At 34.8% G+C, this 22,070-nt stretch overlaps 1 protein-coding gene across 4 annotated transcripts in view; it reads left to right on the forward strand.

Moving 5' to 3' along the window:
- MAGI2 (membrane associated guanylate kinase, WW and PDZ domain containing 2) overlaps window positions 1–22,070 on the forward strand; it is a 1,119,445-nt gene that overhangs the window by 813,845 nt on the left and 283,530 nt on the right. For all 4 annotated transcript variants that reach the window (XM_031454751.2, XM_031454752.2, XM_031454755.2 and 1 more), the window contains exon 7: window positions 10,818–10,875. In XM_031454751.2, coding sequence (XP_031310611.2) covers window positions 10,818–10,875 — 58 coding nt within the window. The remainder of the gene's footprint in view (window positions 1–10,817; window positions 10,876–22,070) is intronic.

Raw genomic sequence — 22,070 nt, forward strand, 5'->3', positions numbered from 1 at the left:
GTCTGTGGAGCTATTCATCTCTGCCTGGATATTCAGGTTGTTTCCATGGTTTGCTAGTAAGATAATACTGCGGTGGATAACAGCGTGCATTTGATGTTTTGTACTGTTGAACATGAAACTTTAGAGAAATTTCTCGGAGAGGGATTGTTGAGTCAAAATGTAAAGAATGTCTGGTTGTGTTAGTTATTGCTAAATTCCTCTCAGTAGAGGTTGTACCATATTGCCCATCCACCAGCATTGTATGATGGGGGGCAGTTCCAGAAGTGTGTTGTCAAGCTTTTGAATTTTTGCCCATCTGATAGATGAAGAATAGTATCTCAGTGTAGTATTAATTTGCATTTCTCTTGTGTTAATGGAAGTGGGACATCTTTTCATGTATAAAAGACATTTGTATATACTTTTTGTCAAGTGTCTCTTCCTGGCTCTTGCACATTTTTCTATCAAGTTTTTAGTCTTTTTATTTTCCCTTTCCTTTTTTAAAAATATTAAATTATACCTGACATACTGACATGATATCATACAGTATCATATCAGTTTCATGTGTGCAACATAATGGTTCGATATTTTTATACATTATGAAATAATCACCACAGTAAGTCCAGTTACCATCCATTACCATACAAAGTTTTATAATATTATTGACTATTTTCCCTACGTTTACATTACATCCCTGTAACTTATTTATTTTACAGTTGTAAGTTTGTATTTCTTGATCCTCTTCACCTATTTCAGTCATTCCCGCACCATCTCCCCTCTGGCAACCATCAGTTTGTTCTCTGTATCTACGTGTCTTTTTCAGTTTTGTTATGTTTGTTTATTTGGCTTGTTTTTTAGATTACACATATGAGTAAAAGCATTTGGTATTTGTCTTCTTCTGACTTATTTCACAGCATTTCACTTAGTCCCTTCATGTTGTCACAAATGACAAAATTTTACAATTTTTTATGGCTGAGAAGATCTCTATCACATCTTCTTTATCCATTCATCTATCAACGGACACAGGTTGCTTTCATATCTTGGCTATTGTAAATAGTGCTACAGTGAACACAAGGGTTCATATATCTTTTGGAATTAGTGTTTTCATTTTCTTTGGATAAATACTCAGAAGTGGAATTGCTGGAACCTATAGGAGTCCTATTTTTAGTTTTTAGTTTTTTGAGGATAGTTCATACTGTTTTCCGTAGTGGTTGTACCAATTTACATTCCTACCAACAGTGCATGAGTTATCACTAATATATGTTACAATTATTTTGTCTCAGTTTTCATTTATCTTTTAATTTTGATTATGGTGTTTTGGATTCTACAGAGATTCTTTGCTGCTTGTATGTCAGATTTGTCAAGTTTGAGTCATGATAAGAAAGCCTTTACTCAAAGCCAGTCTATAAAGGAACTATACCTAGTACTCATTGTTTCATTTCTGTCTTTTCCATTTAGAGTTCACTATGGTAAATTGACTAAAAACCTATCTATTGAAGCTTTCTATCTCCACTGGACCCAATTTTCATAAATTATGTTGTGTTAAGAAATTATCCATTTAATTTAGATTTTCAATTTTGGTAGCATAGGTTTGTGCAAAGTATTCTATTATTTTTGTGATTGCTTCCCTTTTGTCCTTTTTTACTTTGTTATATGTGACATCTCTTTTTAATATTAAATTAATCCTTAGTTTGCTGATGTTTAAAAAACTGCATTTTGATTAGTGTTATAATTTTTCCATTTTCTACCATACGAAGTTTTGCTTTTATCATTTATATTCCTTTTTTGTTTTTTGTTCTGTTTTGTTTTTTCTTCCTGGAGGGATTCCTTTGTTGTTTTTTTTTTTAGCTTTTTGAGTTGGGAATTCACTTTCATTATTTCTATTCTTCCGTCTATATGTGCTATAAAATTTCCTCTGCTCCCTGTTTTAATTGTATCCTACAGATTTTGCTGCTTAGTGCACTTTTTTACTCTCATTACTTTTAGAAAGTCTGCAATTTCAGTTTATGTTTCCTCTTTGACACATGAGGTGTTCATAGTTTTTAATTTTTAGAGGGCAGTTCATTTAATTATGATTTTGTTAGTAAATTTTATTGCATTATGGTCATAGATTTGTGTTGATATTATTTTTACTTTGTGAAACTTATTAAAACATTTTTATAATCTAACATAGAAACAATTTTGGAGACTATTGTATACTTGAGAAGAATATATGTTCTCTATTGGAGTGTAAAACTAGAAAGCGAGATGAGGGGGCCAAAAGATTTGCCTAATTAATTATACTGTATTTAGTTGTTCTGTACCTATGATTTGTGTCAACTTGATCTATCTAAGACTGAGAGCAGTCTTAAATATTTGTTATTAGTGCATTTCTATTTCTCCTTGTAATTCCTGTGGTTACCATTATTATAAAGGTGGTTTGTATTATTTTATATGTAGATATTGATAACTGTTATGTTTTCATTATGAATTATGACTTTATTGTAATAAAGATGTATTCCTGTCCTGGTTAATGCTTTTGATTTGAATTCTGCAGTCTGGTAGCAGGACTGTACCCACTGCTTTCTTGTTTTTAATACTTGTCTGACGTATCTTTGCCCAACCCTTTCTATTTAGCCTTTCTGAATCACTTTGCTTAAGTGTATCTTTTCTTCAAAGTGTGGAACTGGGTTTTTCTTCATGAGGTAATTAGAAAATCTGAATAAGAGAAGTAAATTACATCCATTTCTATGTTTTGTTTTAACTCTGTCATACTATTTTATATTAGTGACCATATCATGTTTAACTGACTGTGTTTCTTTCTCTTTGTAGCCTTTTTTGTTTCTGTGTGTGTTTCTTTGGGCATTTAGAACAGTTTCTATTTGTCTAATATTTGCCTGTATACTGATACCTTTTATAAGGCCCTTAGTCTGTTGTTAGCCATAAATGGTATTCTGTAACTCCCACCTATAACCTAAACAACAATCAGTGAAATCACTCTTTTTCTCTTTTGTCTTCTTTAAATGCATTATTTCAGCCATGTATAAACATAGAACATTTTCACATTATTCCAGTATGCTTGTTTTCCACCTTTGTTCTGTACTGAGGCCTACATTTAAATATGTTAAATGATTACTGTTAGTGCTTCCTTCCAGTCATCTCTTTGTTGAATTAAAATTGGTTTAATTAAGGTGAGTAGGCACCTCAGAAAGGGTTCTTGGATGCAGTATTCCTCAGGTTCTTGTGTGTGTGTGTGTGTTGATATTTAAAAGATAGATTGGCTAGATATAAAATCATTGGTTCACTCTTTCTTTGAGATTCTTTAAGATGCTGCTTCACTGTTGTCTAGCTGTGTATGTTGTTCGTAAGATGTAGTATCAACCTGATTTTTTTATATTGAAAGGAACTTATCTTTTAGCCAGTTTTTTCCTCTATATCTTAAGTCTAATGGCAAATTGGTATGTGTCTTGGAATTGACTATTCTGGGACATAGTTCCAAGTATTTGTACAGCCCTTTCAATGTAGAGATATATGTAGTTATTTTATTTCTGGAAATAATTCTGGATTATAGTTTTAAGTATTAGTTCTATTATTTTCTTCTTCTTTATGTGTTACAGTGATACATATACCAGATTATCTTTGCCTATCTTCTATAGTATGACTTATTCCTGATTCTTTTTACCTTTTGTTTATGTAATTTTGTTCTCCTAGTTGTTGCAGTGTTTTTCCTTAATTGTTCTTATTATATTTGCAGTTGAATCTGTTCTCTCTTGAACAGCTTGTAATTTAGTTTTCATTTCAAAGGTTCTTCTTTTAAAATTTATTTTCTCATTTTAGTCAGGTCTTCTTTACTATCTTTATTCTTTGTCCATTTCTGTTTCGAGCTTTAAATTTCTGATTCAAAATGTAGTTTTATATTTGTAAATGCTTGTTTCAAAATATCTTTTCTCATTTGTGTTTTTTTCTATAAGGGAGGATAAATTTTCATTATTCATATTATTTTGACTCTCACTTTTGATTTCTTATAGAAACTTTCTTTGAATATTGTCCATTTTGTTTATTTTGAATTTTTTCCCTTAACCAGCAATAACAATTTTATATAAGCAAAAATAAAGTATTTGGGTGGATTACTACATTCTTAGTCCATGAGCAAGCACCCCCTTCTCTTTCTTTTGTGAAGTTCTGATTTGTTAGTGGCTAACTTTTTTTTTTTTTTTTTTTTTTTGCAGAGTAGTTGCTATATCTTATGATCTTGTGATTCTTTTTTTGTTTCTGCAGACACATAGTTTCTACCTCATACTTATTTCCTGTCATGAGCAAATTTTCAAGGGCCGTTTCCTCCATCAACGTCATCTCTACTTTCTTCTTAAGAAGTGCCTTCCCACATTCTGCTCACTTTCAAACCCCTTTCTTCCAATTCCCTAGTGGCTGTGTTCTGATCAGCCAGGTCTGTTATCAGCATTTTCCCATTCAGGATAGGAATTTATCTTTCTGAGGGTTTTAATCTGCTTTTCCACCCCTGGGCTCCTTGCCCACTCTTCATCTTACTTTCTGATCCAGAATGGGCTTCTGAGCTGACTCTGATGGAGTGGGATGTTTATTTCTCTACTTGCATATAACTTTTGAAGTTCATGGTAAAACTTTTGAAGTTCTTTCTCATAATTATGTTGTAGATACGGGTTATGGATGGTTTTATTGCTCTCTTTGTGGATATCTATGGTTTTCTGGATCAGTGGAGAGGTTAAAATTTAGATGCCAGACTTTACATTATAGGAGCCTAGTAAGTTTCCATAAATAAATTTAAGTGGATGGTGATGCTATCATTATAGATAGATTAATAGGTAGATAGATTAATAGATGGGTTAACATAGACTTATAGAAGTTAAGAGGAAAGTGGAGGTGTTTATTTTGAAATCCTAACATACACTTATTTCCCAAATCTTTCTTTATGGCCAGACCTTTCTCCAGAGCTCTAAGAATTTTAAAAAAAACCTACTAAATTTATCACTTTTTTGCCTTCTAATGAAGCTTGCAAACTTAAACCAAATATGACTCTTTCTGAGTCTTTACCAGATAGTATCTTTTTTTGTGCCATGCCTTTCTGCCACCATTTCTTGTCACCATCTCTAGTAGATTACTCTGTCATATTTAAGTTAGCATTGCAAAAGTTCTTATCTACATCTGACAGTTTTCTTCCAGATAGAAAGGCCCCTGAATGCCCAAAACACTACTGAGCACATGTTTTTTTATGTATCAGTATCTGTCAAGAAAATCTTGTGCATCTTCCTTTCAAATTTAGTAAGATACATTAAGGAATAACTTTATTTTGAATTTTTTTTGTGCCATTGTATATTTTATCAACAACAAGCCATTTTAAAATCCATTATAATGCTGTGGTAATGAAATAGTCAGGCTGAATCCACATGATAACATGAATTACATGGCAGTATTGTAAAATGCAGATTAGCTACTACTTCCTCCTCATGTAAAAATAGTAAAGCTTCTACTCCCAGCCCCACGAACGAAGATCTCAGTCTGTGTTTCCATGGGTTTGTGCTCTTTCATGTGGACACTCTCAGGAAGATGAAAGAGGGAAGAACATAAAGGAACAATTTCTGTTTTCAAATTTAGGTTCTGTAGTTTGTTGTTTTGTTTGATTGTTTAATTTCCTGACTGAAGAGAATAAAATTGACTGGTAAAGAGGAACAAATTTGAGTCCTGATACACAGAAAAAAAGATCTGGACGGATACACTCTCAGCTTTATGTAGGAAAACAGAACGTCGATCTATTTTCAAGAAAATGAACTGGATTAATGAAGTGGGGTGAGGGCTGAGGGAGGGGGATACAAAATTGGGAAACTCAGAGAGCAAAGCAGTGAGATAATGTATCTCAGGTTCCTTATAGATTTTAAGTATTTGGGTCTCAGTTCTGTAAGAAGTACTCTCTTTGGATTCTATAAGTTTCCCAATTGTAGTATAAAAGCTGCTTTTTTTGAGGTAACATAAAGGAGTCTCAGTTTCGTGCAATGAAAATGAAACAAATAAATAAATAAGAATTGGAAAGAGCAAGTAAATTAAAAATATGGCATGGTGGCTGTGGCAGAATCCAGGCAGAACTAGATGTCTCTTTAATCTCTTGATTCTATTACAATTTTACAAAGCTTATATGACTGACTAAAACTTAACCTAGACATTTTCAAAGACTTTTGCAGAGTGAATCACTTTAGGAATATCTAATCACTGAGTTTGCTCCATGGTTCAATGGCCTAAAGAAAATCTCAGTTAAAACAGTTCTTAATGCAGCATTAACCTTGCTGATCTCAAGTGTTTATTTTTCTCTGTTGCATAATATATGTTATTTTTTCATTAGTGTGACCTTAATCATCTGCAGATTTGTCAGATATTGTTGAATTCAGTGTTCTAAATAACCCAGGACCCAAGAGCTCCAAGCTGCATGCTTGCTTGTTTGGGCAAATAGTACAATACTGGAAATTCTTTTTTCTCATCTGCTAGCTTAATTTTTAAAAGAAGCAATTGGTTTTTAAAAACTAACTCAAGTGCAAGTAGCTATGTTTTTATAGTGAAAGATGTTCTTAACTTTTGTCATCATACAGACATTTACTCTTCAGTTAATAATCTTAAGAAGTATATGATTTGTCTTTTTATGCATGAAGGAAAATTTGTGTTTTTTTATTAGCATTCTAGCCTAGACCTTTCTTTGTACTCAAGAAGAATGTCATTAAGGGGAATACACACAAACACATGTGCACACATACATGCACATGCATACACACATATATACAGACACATACACATTCATACATATGTACACACACACACACAATTTTAAACATTGGTTGTAGATTTTTATACCCATTTTGTTGTATTTACAAATGAACCAATGTATTTATCTGTTACTGTTTTCTTGTAACATTCTCCCATCAATCCCTTACAACCATTATAAATGAAATGCATGATAGCTGCTTGTAACAGAAGGTTAGAGCTTCAGTGTATCATTTTGTCTCAAAGTGTGAGTCAGGGACCACTAATAGTTCATCTTAAAGTGTAAGTGTTCATGACATATAATTTTCTTTTGGCATAAATTAATAGCTTATTTTGGAAATATGAAATAAGCAAACAAACTATATTAAAACTTACGAAAAGCAAATCAAATTCTCCCTAAATTCTGATGAAAACTTCATGATGACAAATTAGAAAGGATACCAATGAATTGTGCCCAGAACCTGTGGCATTGCAAATCCACAAAGATAAAGAATCAGTGAACTGTATGCTTGTGGGATACATTGCTTAAAATTAGTGATTTACTCAAAAAACAGCCAAAGATAAGAAATAAGTGAAGGAATAGTTTACATTGTAAAAGACAATTTTTTAAATTTGACCAAGGAATGTTTCCATATAGCATTGCCATTAAGAAGTAGAGTTAGTATTCATAAAACTAACAATGTTAGGGTTTTACTCTATTATGAAATATGATTATTTTATATATTATTTTATTTGTGAGGTGATATTCAACCTGTTATAAATATGAATCCATGTATTCAGCCATATTAATAATAAATATCCATAATATCAATTGTTGTCCTTCCTTTAGCTGCTTACAAAAGGCACTCAACAAATATTTGTTAAATGGTTTTTCTTTTTAATAGCCAAATTCTCCAATAGCATGGGGGATTTGGTGAAAACTATCTGGATAGTTATTATCATTAGTCTAAATTAAGTGTTGTTTACACTGTATTAAACAGAGTGCCTAAATTAATATCTGAATTTGTTAAGATCTCTGGAACCAAAGTACAGGGCTTTTAAATCCTCAGTTGTTGTTAAGATAAAGTGAGTCAGTGCCTGGACCATAGTATAAATACTCAGTAATACTCTTATCATCATTTTGAAAAAAAGTAGTTTCTTAAGGTGCTTCACAATTTGGTGTTATAAGTTTATTAACATATGCCCAATCCAAGAATTATTAAACAAAGTCATAGCCTAGACTTTATACTTTAAAACAAAACTTGAAAAATTTCTTCAGTATTTAAGCTAAGTTCCACTGATAGTATTAGTGGTGATGTAACCAGTTTCCACGTTCTTGTCCCATTCCAGAAAGAATTCAGAGACTAGACACAGTGATTAAAAAAGTAAAGTGAGGCTTTATTAAGGGATGGGATGTAGTACACTCTAAAGAGGAAGGCAGGCAGGCTCAGGTGAGGGGCTGCCCCAACTTTCTTTGGCAAGTTGGTTACATAAAGTGTAAAAATTAATGGATGGAATATTTATTAGGGAGGGAAGGGTCTGGGGTTGTATTCTCTGATTTTCATCCCAACTCCACCTTCCCAAAGGGAGGAGGGATTTTTGTCCTTATTTAGTCTGGATCAGAAGTGTCATGGCCTCGGTGTATGATGGGTTCTTTTAATCTGCAAGGCTAACTTACCCCAAAAGGTGTGACCACTTATCAGCCCAGAGGTTCCTGCTTTTCTTTCTCTGCCCAGGGACCCCTGTTGCTTGCATAATGTATGGTTTCATGCATTTGGCCTGTGTCTCTCCTTTCTGCCCAATTCCTGACATTTGGCCTGTGTCCCCCTTTCTCTGCTCATATCTAGCCATCTGCCTGCTCTAACAATAGGAGCCATAAAGGAAAATGCTGAGAAATTTACCAAATAAAATTTAAAGCAACAATGTGTTAAAGAAAATGTTCAACAAAGTTAAAATCTAAACAAATTCTTAAAAACGTACATGCAACACATGTGATAAAGGATTAATATTCTTAATCAGTAGAGAACTCTACTTAAGAAGTACAAAATTCATCAATATGAATTGATTTATAAAAACAAGAAATGTACAAAAATATTACCCAAGGATGAGCAAATAAAAAAATGTTCAAACTAACTGAAGATCCAAGAAAAGCAAATTAAAATAACCATGAGCTGCCATTTAAAACCAATGTGGTTGATTTTTAAAGTAATGATATACAGTACTTTATCTGCATATCCAGAATTCAAGAACTCTAAAAACTGCCTTTTATAACTCATTAGCAGCAAAAAGTAACCTGACCTGGACATGCTGGAAGCAGACCAGTGCTAACTAATGAGAAGCAGTCCTTATTTGTGCCTCTTAGTGAGAGTCACATGATCTGGGCTGCTTAAATACTCATGACTTTGATTATAAAGTGCTTCCTCAAACTTTGCTTGGAGCGTTATGGAATAGAATGCATTTGCATCGTTTTATCTTTCTAAACTCAGAAAAATTCTGAATTCCAAAACCTCTCAGTCCTGAAAAGTTTTGAATGAGGAATTATGAACCTGCATTTAATTTGATGGTACAGAGAAATAAAGTCACTCATAAGTTCCCAGTGACTCTTTTGTGAGTGGGAAGGTAACCATCTGGAAGATAGATTTAGATAAATATAGATACAGATTTATCACATCTATAATTAGATGTGATATATAGATTTGTCACAACCATATAAGGGTACCTGCCCTTTAATCTGAAATACTACCTCTAGGAATTTATCATGACTAAATTACTAGGAAATTGATGAAAGATTTAGTTTTTAGTAAGTCCAACGCAGATGATATATACCTGGAAAGTCCCAAATGTTCAATAATAGAAGACTGGTGGGATTACACAGGCTCTGACCATAACACACTCTACTCTGGTGCCACGTTAAAAGTGATACTGTTCAGTAACACTTAGTCATGTTGAAGATGCCCTTGATATTTTGTTAGATAGAAATACCAGGCTGTAAAAATAATATGCACTGTGTGATCTAATTTCTTTAAAATTTATTTGTATAGAAAATATTTGAAGGCTATTCACCAAAATATTAATAGTAGCTTCTCTGGATGGCAGGATTGCAGATGATTCTAATTTTCTTTTTGTAACTGTGTTTTTTCTATCATAAATATATGTTACTACTTGCAATAACAAAATTTTAAGTGTCATTTAAATATATTACTTAAAGCGTGGCAATGTATCTTACTTAGATTTCAAGTTCTATGTATATAATTAATATCTATATAATTAATATCTATGAAGAAAATATATTATTATTATTAATGTATATTATTCATAGTTATATAATTATTATTCATATTTATTGGAGTTAATAATTATAAAGGCTCAATGAATTTGGAAAACAGTATCATAAAGCAAAGCCTGGTTTTCAAATACAATGTTTTTACCTAAAGTATCTTTTATCATATTATTGATATTTTAATGTATATGTGTATTAAAATTTGCTGTGGAGAATTGGGAATATGAACCATATTGTCGAGGATGTTTAGAATTTTAAACTTTGTACAAAAATATGCCCAGATTGTTTATTTGCAGCATTCAAATTCTGACCCATAGAGAGAGAACAGCAAGCTAGCCATCTCCAATAGTGGGATGTCAATTGAGAATGTATAATGTCTTTGTTTCAGTCATCAGAAACAGTTTGCTATTCTCAGAAATATATTTTGAAAATATGATCCTTATCCTGAACTGCTCCTTTTAACAGTGCAAATAAATAAGAAAGCTGTGTGCTCTTTCAGGAAAGCAATGTGCCTTCTGTGTTGCCTTGATTGGTGGCAACGCAAAGATGTTCTCTCTACTGCTTGGCGTAGGATAAACAGCTAGACCCAGTAGTATACCTGCAGAGAGGAGAGCTCTGTGTTTTAAGTGTCGGTTTTCAAGTCAGTGTTTCTTATAGTTCCTACAACATGCGTCTGAAATTTGGTGCTGACTCTGAATGCTTTATGCCACTTTGGTAGACTATTTCTGCAATTCACGAACAATTAAATTATATTACTTTTTATTAGAAATAGTGATATCTGTTACTTACTTACTGAGAGAAATAACTCTTTCTTTTTCAGAGCTTCCATATGGCTGGGAAAAAATCGATGATCCCATATATGGCACTTATTATGTTGAGTAAGTCTCTAAGTTTGATATTAACTTGTTATTAATGGGTTGTGAAATTGTGTTAGTATTTCATTTATTGAGCATGTGTGGCTAACAGCTCCTTTATTCCCCTTTCATCTTACTTTGAAGTACCTACAAAGACTCTAGCAGCATTAACTAGCTGTGTCTTGCCTTTCCAGCTGGCTAATTTGTCTTTCCTTTCCTTTGACTTATGACTCTAAAACACCAATTGGAAAAGTGTGTTTCACACTGTCCTCTAAATGAGTGATAATTAAAGATATCAAAGTAAATGCCCTTCATTTTGCAATCAAAATGTTGGGAGCTGACCAGTTGTGTGAAAGAGATGTTCTATTAAACCAGATTTTGAAGTCAATTAAATGAAACAACCATACTCTCCAGTTGAGGAACGAAATAAAATTCAGATTTTTTTCTTTGTCTTTTAAGGCTCCATTTTAAATCAAGTGTTTTTTCTGTAGATTGAACATTTATGTTATCTATTGGAGATTGCATGGCCTTAATGTATCTTAGCGTAATATGTTACCCCTCCTCACAGCCTTTTATTCAGAATAAAGACCCTATTAGGGATTCAGTTATATACACATTTTTTCATAGGAAAATCAAGTAATAGTTATAATTTTCAGAAGTTAAATATGTGACTTACTTTTCCAGAGCCTCCTCTTCTGATAGAAAATTTTTTAGTTTTTATCTGTTGTGTCATGTTGTTAATGTTACTCGGTGAATAACAAAACCTACTTACCTAAGAATTCAGAAGTTGAAAAACTATAGATGTTCACATTATTCATGAAAATCTAAATCTTTTTTTTTCCAATCATATTCTTTTTAGCAATAGTAGTCTAGATGATAAAGGATTACAGACCGATGGCATCATTGCTAAATTGTTTTTGCAGCAATATTCAGACAGTTACTGAGCATTTACTAAGTGTTGAGCCCTTTTCTGTGCTGGGGAGGTACAGATGAGTATGACCCCTGTGCTCCCTGCCCTGGAGCAGCTCCCTCATGAGCACTTAATACTTTGATCCACTATCTTCATCTGGAAAAGCCCCAATTTTAGCACCATAGTCAGTCATTTCCAGTAAAGGTGAATTCACTTCATTTGTCAAATGTAGTTTTCCAACATGGTGTCTAGTGCTCTAATGTCATGTGGATGCTTAGTAGATGCAAAAAGTAAAATAAATACATGGAGATATCAGTAACTGTAAAAATAAGGGGAAATCACTTATAAACAGTTGTAAGACTCCAAATCCCACTATATTGCTGATCAATTAAAATATACATGTATTTTAATAATAACGTAGCTGCAGCTCCTGGTTAAATTAATCAACATCAAAGGTTTCCATTAAATGCTAGCTTGTCTTTTAATTTGTTGAATCAAATCAAATTGTCCCTTGCCTAAACGTATTACATCTGAAATCCAAGGTCGTTCCATGTAAGCAAAGAGAGCAGAGGTATGTAACATATAGATTTCATCTTTAATACACTTCCTTGCAGAATTTATTAAATAAGAACCTTTTCCTGAGTCCAGATATTGACAGTTCCATAAAGAGCCAGATAACAAGTATTTTAGGGGACCAAATGGCCTTTGTCACAACTACTCAACTCTGCTGTTGTAGCTTGAAAGCAACTATAGGTGACATTTAAATGAATGGGGTGTAGCTATGTTTCAATAAAATTTTATTTACAAAAAAAAGGCAGCTGGCCAAATTTAGCCTGCAGGGCATGGTATGCTGACCCTTGTCCTATTCTAAATCTTCAGATTTTTCTTCCATATTCTCAACTCCTTTCATGCTGACTTCCAATGAGGGAAATAGTATTTAACTCAAACCTTCCTTTTCTGCCTGTCTGTTGTAGAGGTGAGAGACCCATGTGTCAGAAAGCAACGCTTCCTTTACTTCTTGATCATAGAAGTGTGTGTTCTCCAAGTAAAGATCTGCAGCTGGTAGACCCCTTGTAGTTAATGACTGAATTGGACATTAGCTATAAACCTAAAAGAAAATTGTCCTCATTATCATTATACTTCAGATGGTTTACCTTGTATTTGGTTTTGCTTGAATTGCATTTCTTTCTACATTTCTCCACTGTATTTTTCATGTATCATCACCATAGTCAGTAAATTATTCATAATTTAGTCTGTCATGTCTTACATAATCAGATCAGACTAACATATTTAATGGTTTTAGATTTCAAGTGGTTGTGAGGTCTTAGATACAGGTCATAGTGAGTCAAGTAGTTCAGCTTCCTTCAAGTTGCATCCAGCTCCTTGTCATGGCTTTTTCCCCGTGACATGATTCCATAAGATACATCAGTACCAATAATTAGGTGTGCAGGTGTATCAGATCAATCAAAAAAACTGAGACAGATAGTTCAAGTCTCAAGATAATTTTAAGTAGAACTATATGCCAATATTTCTTAGAAATGTCCTTTGTAAAAAAAAAAATCATCAAAATAATTAAAATACCTCAATTTGTTCTATATAATGTAAACATTACTTGAAATAAGCGATATCTTCCATCACAACAAAGACAACTTGTCCCCTTTTCACTGGGGTACACCTATTTATACAGTTTGTTTTAACTGTTCAAAAAATTGAAATTCATCTCCATCACCCTATGATTTTCACAAGGTATCTATTGGTTCTGAATAGTAGTCTTGTTTGTGGAATTTATACAAATACATATATGAACATAGTGGTTATTTATCACTTTCAGTTCATAGAGTATTTTTGTTGGAAGAAGGTCACCTAATTTCTTATAGTTAATTATAAGAAAAAAACAGTAAGACTCGTTTAAGTTACTACATCAAGTTTCCATTATAGATAGCATAAATATAAAAGTAAAAGATGCCTAGATTAAGATACTTTATCATTACAGTGATAACAAGGAGTCACATTTTTTTAGTTTGTAATATTAACATTCAGTTAACATAACAAAGCAAGGCAGTCTTTACTGTAAATCTGTCGTCAAGGAAATGTCAATTCACTAATCCTACCAATGATGATGGATTCTCTGAAGAGCTATCATTTTTGGTGTTTAATTACACACCCAATTACACAATTAGAGGTACTAGTCACAAAATATAAAAAAAAAATTCCACTTTCCCACCCAGTGGGGAAAAAAACCTGTGCAGGGCAACTAGGAGTCTAACCTAGCAGTCAGTTGCTCTTCAAAAAGACCAACAACTGGGAGCAGAAATTGTGGAGTGGGCTCTGTCATCAGCAGGGCATGTGAGATTGAAATCAGCCTTGTGCCTCTGGCACAGTTGCACAAACATTCATTTTCCTGCCAGCCACAGACAAGCAGATAGGATTCCAGCAATCAATAGCAAAAAAGTGTTTATACAACTTGAAACCAAAAAACCTGGATTGAATAGTTTTTGACCACTGCTGCTGACTTTACCTTACTGTGCCATAATTCTGTACTGTGCAAATTCAATTTTAACATTATAGGTTTAATATATCCAACTCAGAAAAATTATCATCATCATCGTTGTCATATCATTAAAATAGAGAACATTTATTGAGTGCTTAGTATGAAATGGGTTTTAACGCATTTATAATCCTCTCTATAGTATAATGCAGTAAATTATCTTAAATTTATAGATGGGAAAACTCTGGCTGAAGAAGTTAAGTAACTTACCCAGTATCACATATTACTGAGAGGAATGGACACTAGGACTCCAAGCTCTTGCTCAAAATGCATCCCATTAATGTAGCATTCATAATCTGTGATGGTCCAAACAAGCTTCTGGAACTCATCGCTGGAGAAGAACAAGGGGTCCCCAGAGAACATCTCCTCCCTGGCTCCCCTCTGAAACAATATCACAGGAGGGTGCCCAACAATAGGAAGTCATGCTGCATAAGCCCCATCAGACTGGCTTCTAACTCAGGCATTCTGAGCCACCAGCTCCATTACCCATGACTTGAGAGAGGCCCTGGACACCATGGCACCCCAGGAGCAAGACTCCCATGTCCTGAAAGAAGAAGAGTCCCTGTTGTGTGGACCTCGATGTAGGGATGTTGGCCCTAGTTCAGAGCTACAGAGGCAGCCACGCAGCTCTGTATTTTAAAGAACAGTGAGCCCTACTCAACATCTTTCCCTATTTCATCTGCAGACAGAACAGACCACAGTTCTACTCTATGTAGCCACAGAAAGAGGTTAGCCCAATTTCTCCTGACAGACACCAAATCCGTGATAGTGCAGCACTTAGCAATGTATTAAAAAGCCCTAAAGTTGCTAACTAGAAATTTAACTGTCACTAGTCATAAAAAAGGGAATATTTTTGATGAAAAAAGTACAAAATGTAGAGTTGAACAGCTGTGAGTTTTGTACAAATGTGGTTTTTTCTCCTCTTTTTTGAAATTATGTCTGCTGGGTACATTTTGGTTTCAATGGCAGTTACACAATTTGCTTAACTAGCTAGTCCAGAAGACACAATTTCCTGGAACAGCTTTCATGCAAAGCTGCCTTCTCTGGCACAGAGAAGCAAACCATAAAACTACAGTTAAAATGATAGTGGAGACCGACAGATGTGATTTTCATGTGAAGGTTTTACAAGTTTTCATGTGATGTCACACATCTGCTACTATGAAATGTTACTTGTGTGCAATTCCAGAAAGTATGAAAGATACTGCGTAATATCTCCAACATAACATTAAATGTAAAAGGAAAATTGCATTCATTTCATGGTTAATGATGAGTATGCATCATGATGTAGCAAGTTGGAAAGTCATTAGAGAGGATTTTAGCTCAGTGTCATATCTTAAGAATGTTTTTCTCCTTCATGCCTTTGAGTAGTTTTCTAAATATTCCAAGAAAAAGCTTCGTAACTTTAGAATTTTTAAAAAGTCAGCATAAATGTAAAACATTTCCAATTAGAAATAAACATAAAAGAATATCCTTTTCAAATCTTGCTCATTCTTAAAGAATTTTTTTCCTGTACTAAAAGTTGATTTTTCAAACTTTCCATTTTTTTCTTCAGTCTTCAAAAACTAGCGAACTTTTCTTGGTGCTATTTAAACAGCTATTTAAGAAAGAAATCCTTTTTCCCAATGTACAAATTTATGTTAATAGGAGATGCTAAACTGAAGTGCATGGCTGGTGAAGTTGTTCAGTGACTTTCTAATCTAAGGTGAGCTCTGAATCTTGTCAATAGCACTTGATCATATCAGTTATTCTCATCTAGTGGCCAAGAGTATGGGCTGCAGCGTTTCATAGTACACCAGCCCTGCAGCTTCCAGCTGTGGGATATTGAGTAGACAGATTATGGAGGAGGAAGGGGAGGAGGATGAGGACAAGGACCAGAGAGAGAGGAGAGAGGGGAGTAGAGAGGAAGAACTTTTATTGTGCACTTAATGCATGCCAAGCAATATTTTAAGTGCTTTACATATCCTAATTCACTTAATCTCCACCAGAAAAACCTGAGGTCTGTGTTATTATCCCCATTTTATAGATAAGGAAACTGAGATACAGATATTTTTACAAGTACTAAATAACACAGCCAGAATTTGAATCTAGACAGTCTCATTCCACAGCTGGTGTTTAGCTCTCCACACAGGTAGGTAGGAAGCGCTCAGTTAACGCTGGTGATGTTTTATCCTGTGTATCCTAATGACATGGATAAGGACTCTCCTTTTGGCATTACTTGCTTTTCCAGTTCTTTCATGATTCAGTACACCCCCAAAAGTGAACAATTCTAAGGGAAATTATTTGATTTGTAAGAAACATATAACTTATCTCATGGTTAGAGTGTGCTGCATTGAATTTAAAAAATAGCATTTCTTATCATTCCATAATCCCTTTGAAAATGATGAAGCAAAGAGTAAGGAATTCAGGGTGTGATGTTTCCATGGCCTCCAGAGGGGTTGAGGTTTCAGGGTAACTCCCAAGGAACATATTTTTGTTGTAGTTTTCTGTCGTATGTTTAATCTTAGATAGCTGGGGATTTGTGATAATAATAATAATAAAGATAGTGTTGTTTAAGGCACTGTTTTAACTTTCAACTACTTTCACATCCATCGTCCCAGATGACGATTGCAGCATTTACAAATGAGGGAACCGAATCTCTGAGGAGTTAAATGAGTTCTCCACGGGCACACGGCTAGTAAGGTTGCAGCTGTAGATGCACGTACAGCTAAGAAAGACCTTTCAATAGAGTAGCTGTGTTTTTATATTAATACCATCTGCTTATAATTTATAAAAGATTTCTCATATTTGTTAAACAAGCATAAATCAGTTAACTTCACAGCTGAATGAAGTTCAGTAAGGATACTGAAATAAATACAGGGTCCTCCATCTCTAACCAAACTACAGTTGGCTCTTTTTTGCTGCCATTACACGTACATTTTTACCTCCTTCTGGGTGACCCAGGCCAATTCAATAGCTTGCGACATCACTCCTTTCAGCCTGGAGAAGCCAAGCCCTCAGGCCTCATCGTGGGGCCTCCCCCAGCTCCGCGCACACGCTCTTTACACTACGCTAGCATCTCTGACAGTTTGTAATTGGTGCTTCTTACTTGCCCGCTCTGTAATACTTTCATAGTATATCAGTTTCAACTGGCTATTGTTTACTTTCTTAATACTACAGTTCAACCACAGATCAATAGAAAAACTCATGGCTTCCTTTTACTCTTTTTGAGGACCCCTCGAATATTTTTTAACTATGATCCTTTTAAATCGAAATGATGTCTCGTGTCCAGTCTCCCTTCTCAGCACTGCCATCCAGTCAAGATCGGGATACGTGCCCCTCATCAGCCCCTTATGTGAGGTTAGAGATAATTTTTCATGCTGTGAGATACTTCACCCTTGCTGATTCATTTTAATATGATCAACATTTATTCTGTATTCTACTTACCTTTCCTTCCCCCTAATGTCTTTTCAACTGAAGGAAAAAGAACTCTACTCTCTAGTTAAATTCCTTTTTATTAGCAACTGTTTGGGCTCAAAAACTACCTTATTTAGCAAATGTTCTGGTTCCAAATAAAGAATGCTTTAGGCACCCAGAAGTTTGATTAGGTTTAATTGCAGGTGGACTTTTATAAATAGAAATGAATTATTTGCTTTGACATCAGAGTTATATATATACATGTGTTTTAATTTTTAGAATTCTAATAAATCATTTTTGTCTAGAAGTCAGTAATAAAACACAAAAGAATTATTACTCTAGCATCAACTTTTCTTTGAGAATATGTTTGTGAAAAGAGGTGAATGTGATGTAAACATGAGTTTTTTTTGGTTTTGGTTTGTTGGTCTTAAAACATTTTTTATGAATCTAAAATCAGGCTCTCGTTTAGGCGTTTCTGGAGAGGTTCCGTGCAGGCAGACAGCTCAGGAGCACACCGGGGAGCACCCAGCCAGGGAACTCGGTGATAGAGGCAGCAGTGGGAGGGGCTCGGTCCCTGAGCCCTCATCGTCCCAGGGAGGCAGGGCAGAAATGGTCAGAACTGGAAACACCACACTGTGTGCTCCCAAGGAAGGACCATGCGCTCTCCTCCCACTCCATCTTTTTTTATAGGACCGTGTGAACTTGATAGTGACCACATGAAGGCAGAGAGGACGGTCTGCACTTGGGTCAGTGTTGCTCAAGGGAGTTGCAGATAACCTTTTGAGCTGGATATGAGCTGCTGGATGTGGGGAGTGTCATTTCTGCACCGAGAGGACTTAGGATGCTGTGGAAAGTGCTGTCCTTCCTGCTGGAGGAAGGGGACCACCTTTTCTATGTAGCTCATTGCTCTACAACCGAGAGAGCTGCCACCATCTTTCAGTGAATAATTCTTTTTGCCTCTTGCCAAGGCAATGTTATAATAACAAGCAGATAGTTGTCGTCTTTCTATAATTTATGAAAATACTTAGCTTATATAGTTTATTAATTTTCTCTCTGGATTAAACATGTTTGGTTTGTGGCCCATGAATTGCAAATTGTCTCATGTTACCGATCGGTATCATCACATACTTTGGAGTCATATCTTAGACTGAGACTAAGTTCTGATGTTAACACATGAAGTGGAAAATTGCATAGAGTCAAAATTATCCTAAAAATCCCCCAGGATCATGTCGTGTTGGAGAATATCGTGCTGAAACAACACAGCCAGTTTTCTTCCTTTGGTGTTGGAAAAGAATTCTTTCTGGAATTAAAGTGGTTGGCTGGCATTTAGGTCTTTTAGAGCTTTAATAGGTACAAAACTAGAATCGCATTTAGCTCAGAGAGATGCTAATACTGTCAGAGGGATGAGGGAATTTAGTCAAACTGAGGAAGCAGCAGCCTGATGTCATTCTTTGGGCACATTATTATGAATAAAACAGAAGACGGTCACCCTTGATAGGTAAATGTAATGCCCTCCTGCCCCCACATGAGAACTATAATTTCATCTCTTTTTTTAATATGCAAATAATGTTTTTCAAAATTCCTTTTGTGTCACAGACCATAGTATTACTAATAGTTCTTCCCTTTTTTGCATCCATGATTTTGAATTTACAGGCTAGTACAAAATTACACTCAGCCTCCCTGGCTTTTATCTGTTAAATGAGTGGTTTGGATTAGGTGATTGCTAAGGTCTCTTCTAGTTCCAGGAATATCTACTGCACCTTGTGGTAAGAAGGATAAATTTGGCCATTTTCCTGTGTTAAGCCTCATTATTTTCTCTTTATGCCTGTTGATCAAAGAATACTTAAAATTTAAAAGCATTTTATTTCCTTTTCTGCTTGTTATTTGACTAGACAATAACATATATTACCATTCTTTTATTTTATTTTAATTATTTTATTCTCATCATGTGAGTGTTATAGAAAGAAGGCTTCCCAGAAGGGTGGATTATTGTAATAGAATCTCCTTACAAAGCTGTGATAAAAAATAGACATGTATTTTATATCTACAGACATGAGACTGATGTTAAGATTATCATTAAATAAAAAGAAAAAAAAGATAAGTTTATAAACAAAAAGATAAGAACTATATTTTTCTCAGTGCTGTCAAAGCTGAATAAATTTGAAAGGGATATTGTTTTCCTTTTTTTATGGTACAAAGTAGCATTGTTACACATTATTCATTACTAGTGTTTAACAGATGACTTTCTATTTAACCACATGAAATTATGTTACAATAGACTCAGGTAATTGTATAATAAAAATGGATGGGTCACAAAATTTTTATTAGCAAATTTCGTATGTTCAATGTAGCTAAATAAGATGCATTTTTAAATTGTCCAGGAAAAAAAAACAATTCTGTTCTGTGGCTGAGAAGGTTAACTGAATCTACTACAGGTAAAAGGAGACTATTTGCTGTAATAAGCCAATTAAATTAATTCTGCATTAGTTTAGTCTAGAAGAAACTCACCATTGGGTGTGTAATTTCTGAAAGCTTATTAAGCACCGTTTATCGAGTCTGTCATAAGGTAAAGAGCTTAGTTCAGATTATCATTAAGCACAACACTCATATATGGAGGCTGATAAAGTCTCCTCATTCTACTCTTACTTCACTCTCTCCGGTTTTAATTGGGCACCCAAAAAATGAATATACTTTCAGATAGATAAAATGATAGAAATGATTGTCTTTTTTTATGCAATATTACTTAGTAATTTAGTTAGGGGTATTTACTTAATATGTAAATGTTTAGTAACTATCACTCAACCCAGAAAAGTCATGTTTAATAGCTACCAGCTACTAAGCACGTGGTATATATTAGGCATTTTGAATAACTCATTTAATCATTACCACAATGCTTTATGTTAGGTGCTATTATTCCAGTTTTACAGACAGAGAACCTTAAAGAAGACAGGCCATCAAGCTTGTAGGTGGTAGAACAGGGTTGCAGCCCAGGACAGGAACTGAGAGACCTCATGCTGTCCATACTTAAGTCACGCTTGACTCCTGTACTCTGAATACAACAGAATAATATTTAAATTAACTTATATCTAGGCAGCGCCTCATTTTTAAACACTTTCATATATTTTATCTGTGTGCTCTTCAGAACAGACCTGTGAGTTGAACAGGATATTTACAGACGAGGCCCTTGCAGTTCAGAGATATTAGGGGAACTTCACAAAGGCAGTGAGAGGTGGACTTCATCTTCCAATGTGGCTTCAATGTCAAATGCTGGTTCGATCTCAAAAATAAGAGAGAATGATAACTGAGACTCATTGTAAGTGAGTCTTTTTGGTGAAGCCCAAGAAGTACACGTGAGAATGAGGAAACCTGAGTGCAGGTCGCCCCCTCACCTGTTACTGCTCATGGCCTAATCCACCACTTGTGGGTAACTCTTAGGTGAGCATCGGGGAAGAGCTCTTACCAGCACTCATTGTTCCACCGTGTTACCATGTAAGGAATTTCTTGTTGAGTGAGTGCCGTGTTTTCCTTTCTTATTGTATCACTGGACCTCAGCAGGACCAAATATATCCTTTTCAAAGCCCGAGACAAGACGTACATAGCTATGTGATTACTGACTACTCCCGTTCTCACTCACATACAGCTCTAACCTTATTCACAGATAGTAGTGCAGAATCTTCCTATCATCATTGTTGTAATCGTCAGAGACAATGGCCCATGTTCAATTTCCAGAGTTGGGTAAGGGCAAAGTTCAAGAAGAGTAAAATCAGGATTAGCCCCTAAGGGAGACAGAAAGGTAACCCTTGGAAGAGACTCTTCTGGTTTGAAAGCCATGTCACCCAAAGCCGGGTCTTTGTATTCTCATTACCATTTTGTTTCTCAGTTTTTAGTATGCAAAAGTATGTCATAATTTTAGGCATAGTGTGTTAATTATATAAAACTCTGCAACAATAGTTATCCCTAATGGTTACCTATTAAAGACAACAGTGAATTGTTGACAACAATTACTGACACGTTTCTTTGCTCTGGGTTCTGCCAAACCTTTATTCTCTCTTCCCACTACTTTTTTTCCAAGCCTCTTATCTTCCTGGGGTCCTTATCTTCTCAGAATGATAGGCTCCCACCCACCCACACAGGCCCCATGGCCACTTTTCAGTGGCAAGATCCTGAAAGGTTCTATGCAGATTCTAGGTATCCAGGGAAAAGATCCTTTTCTCTCTGAGATTCATAAAAAGTGTGTTTTAATTTTGTTTGGTTTTCTAATTCTTCCTGAACTACTTCCTAGCATATAAAAGGAATAGCTGTGTAGTTGACTTTCGCCTGGTCTGGGCAGTGAGAAAGACCCAGTAGTCAAGAATAATATTCTTTAAT

This window comes from Camelus dromedarius, chromosome 7 (assembly GCF_036321535.1).
Source record: "Camelus dromedarius isolate mCamDro1 chromosome 7, mCamDro1.pat, whole genome shotgun sequence".
Lineage (NCBI taxonomy): Eukaryota > Metazoa > Chordata > Mammalia > Artiodactyla > Camelidae > Camelus > Camelus dromedarius.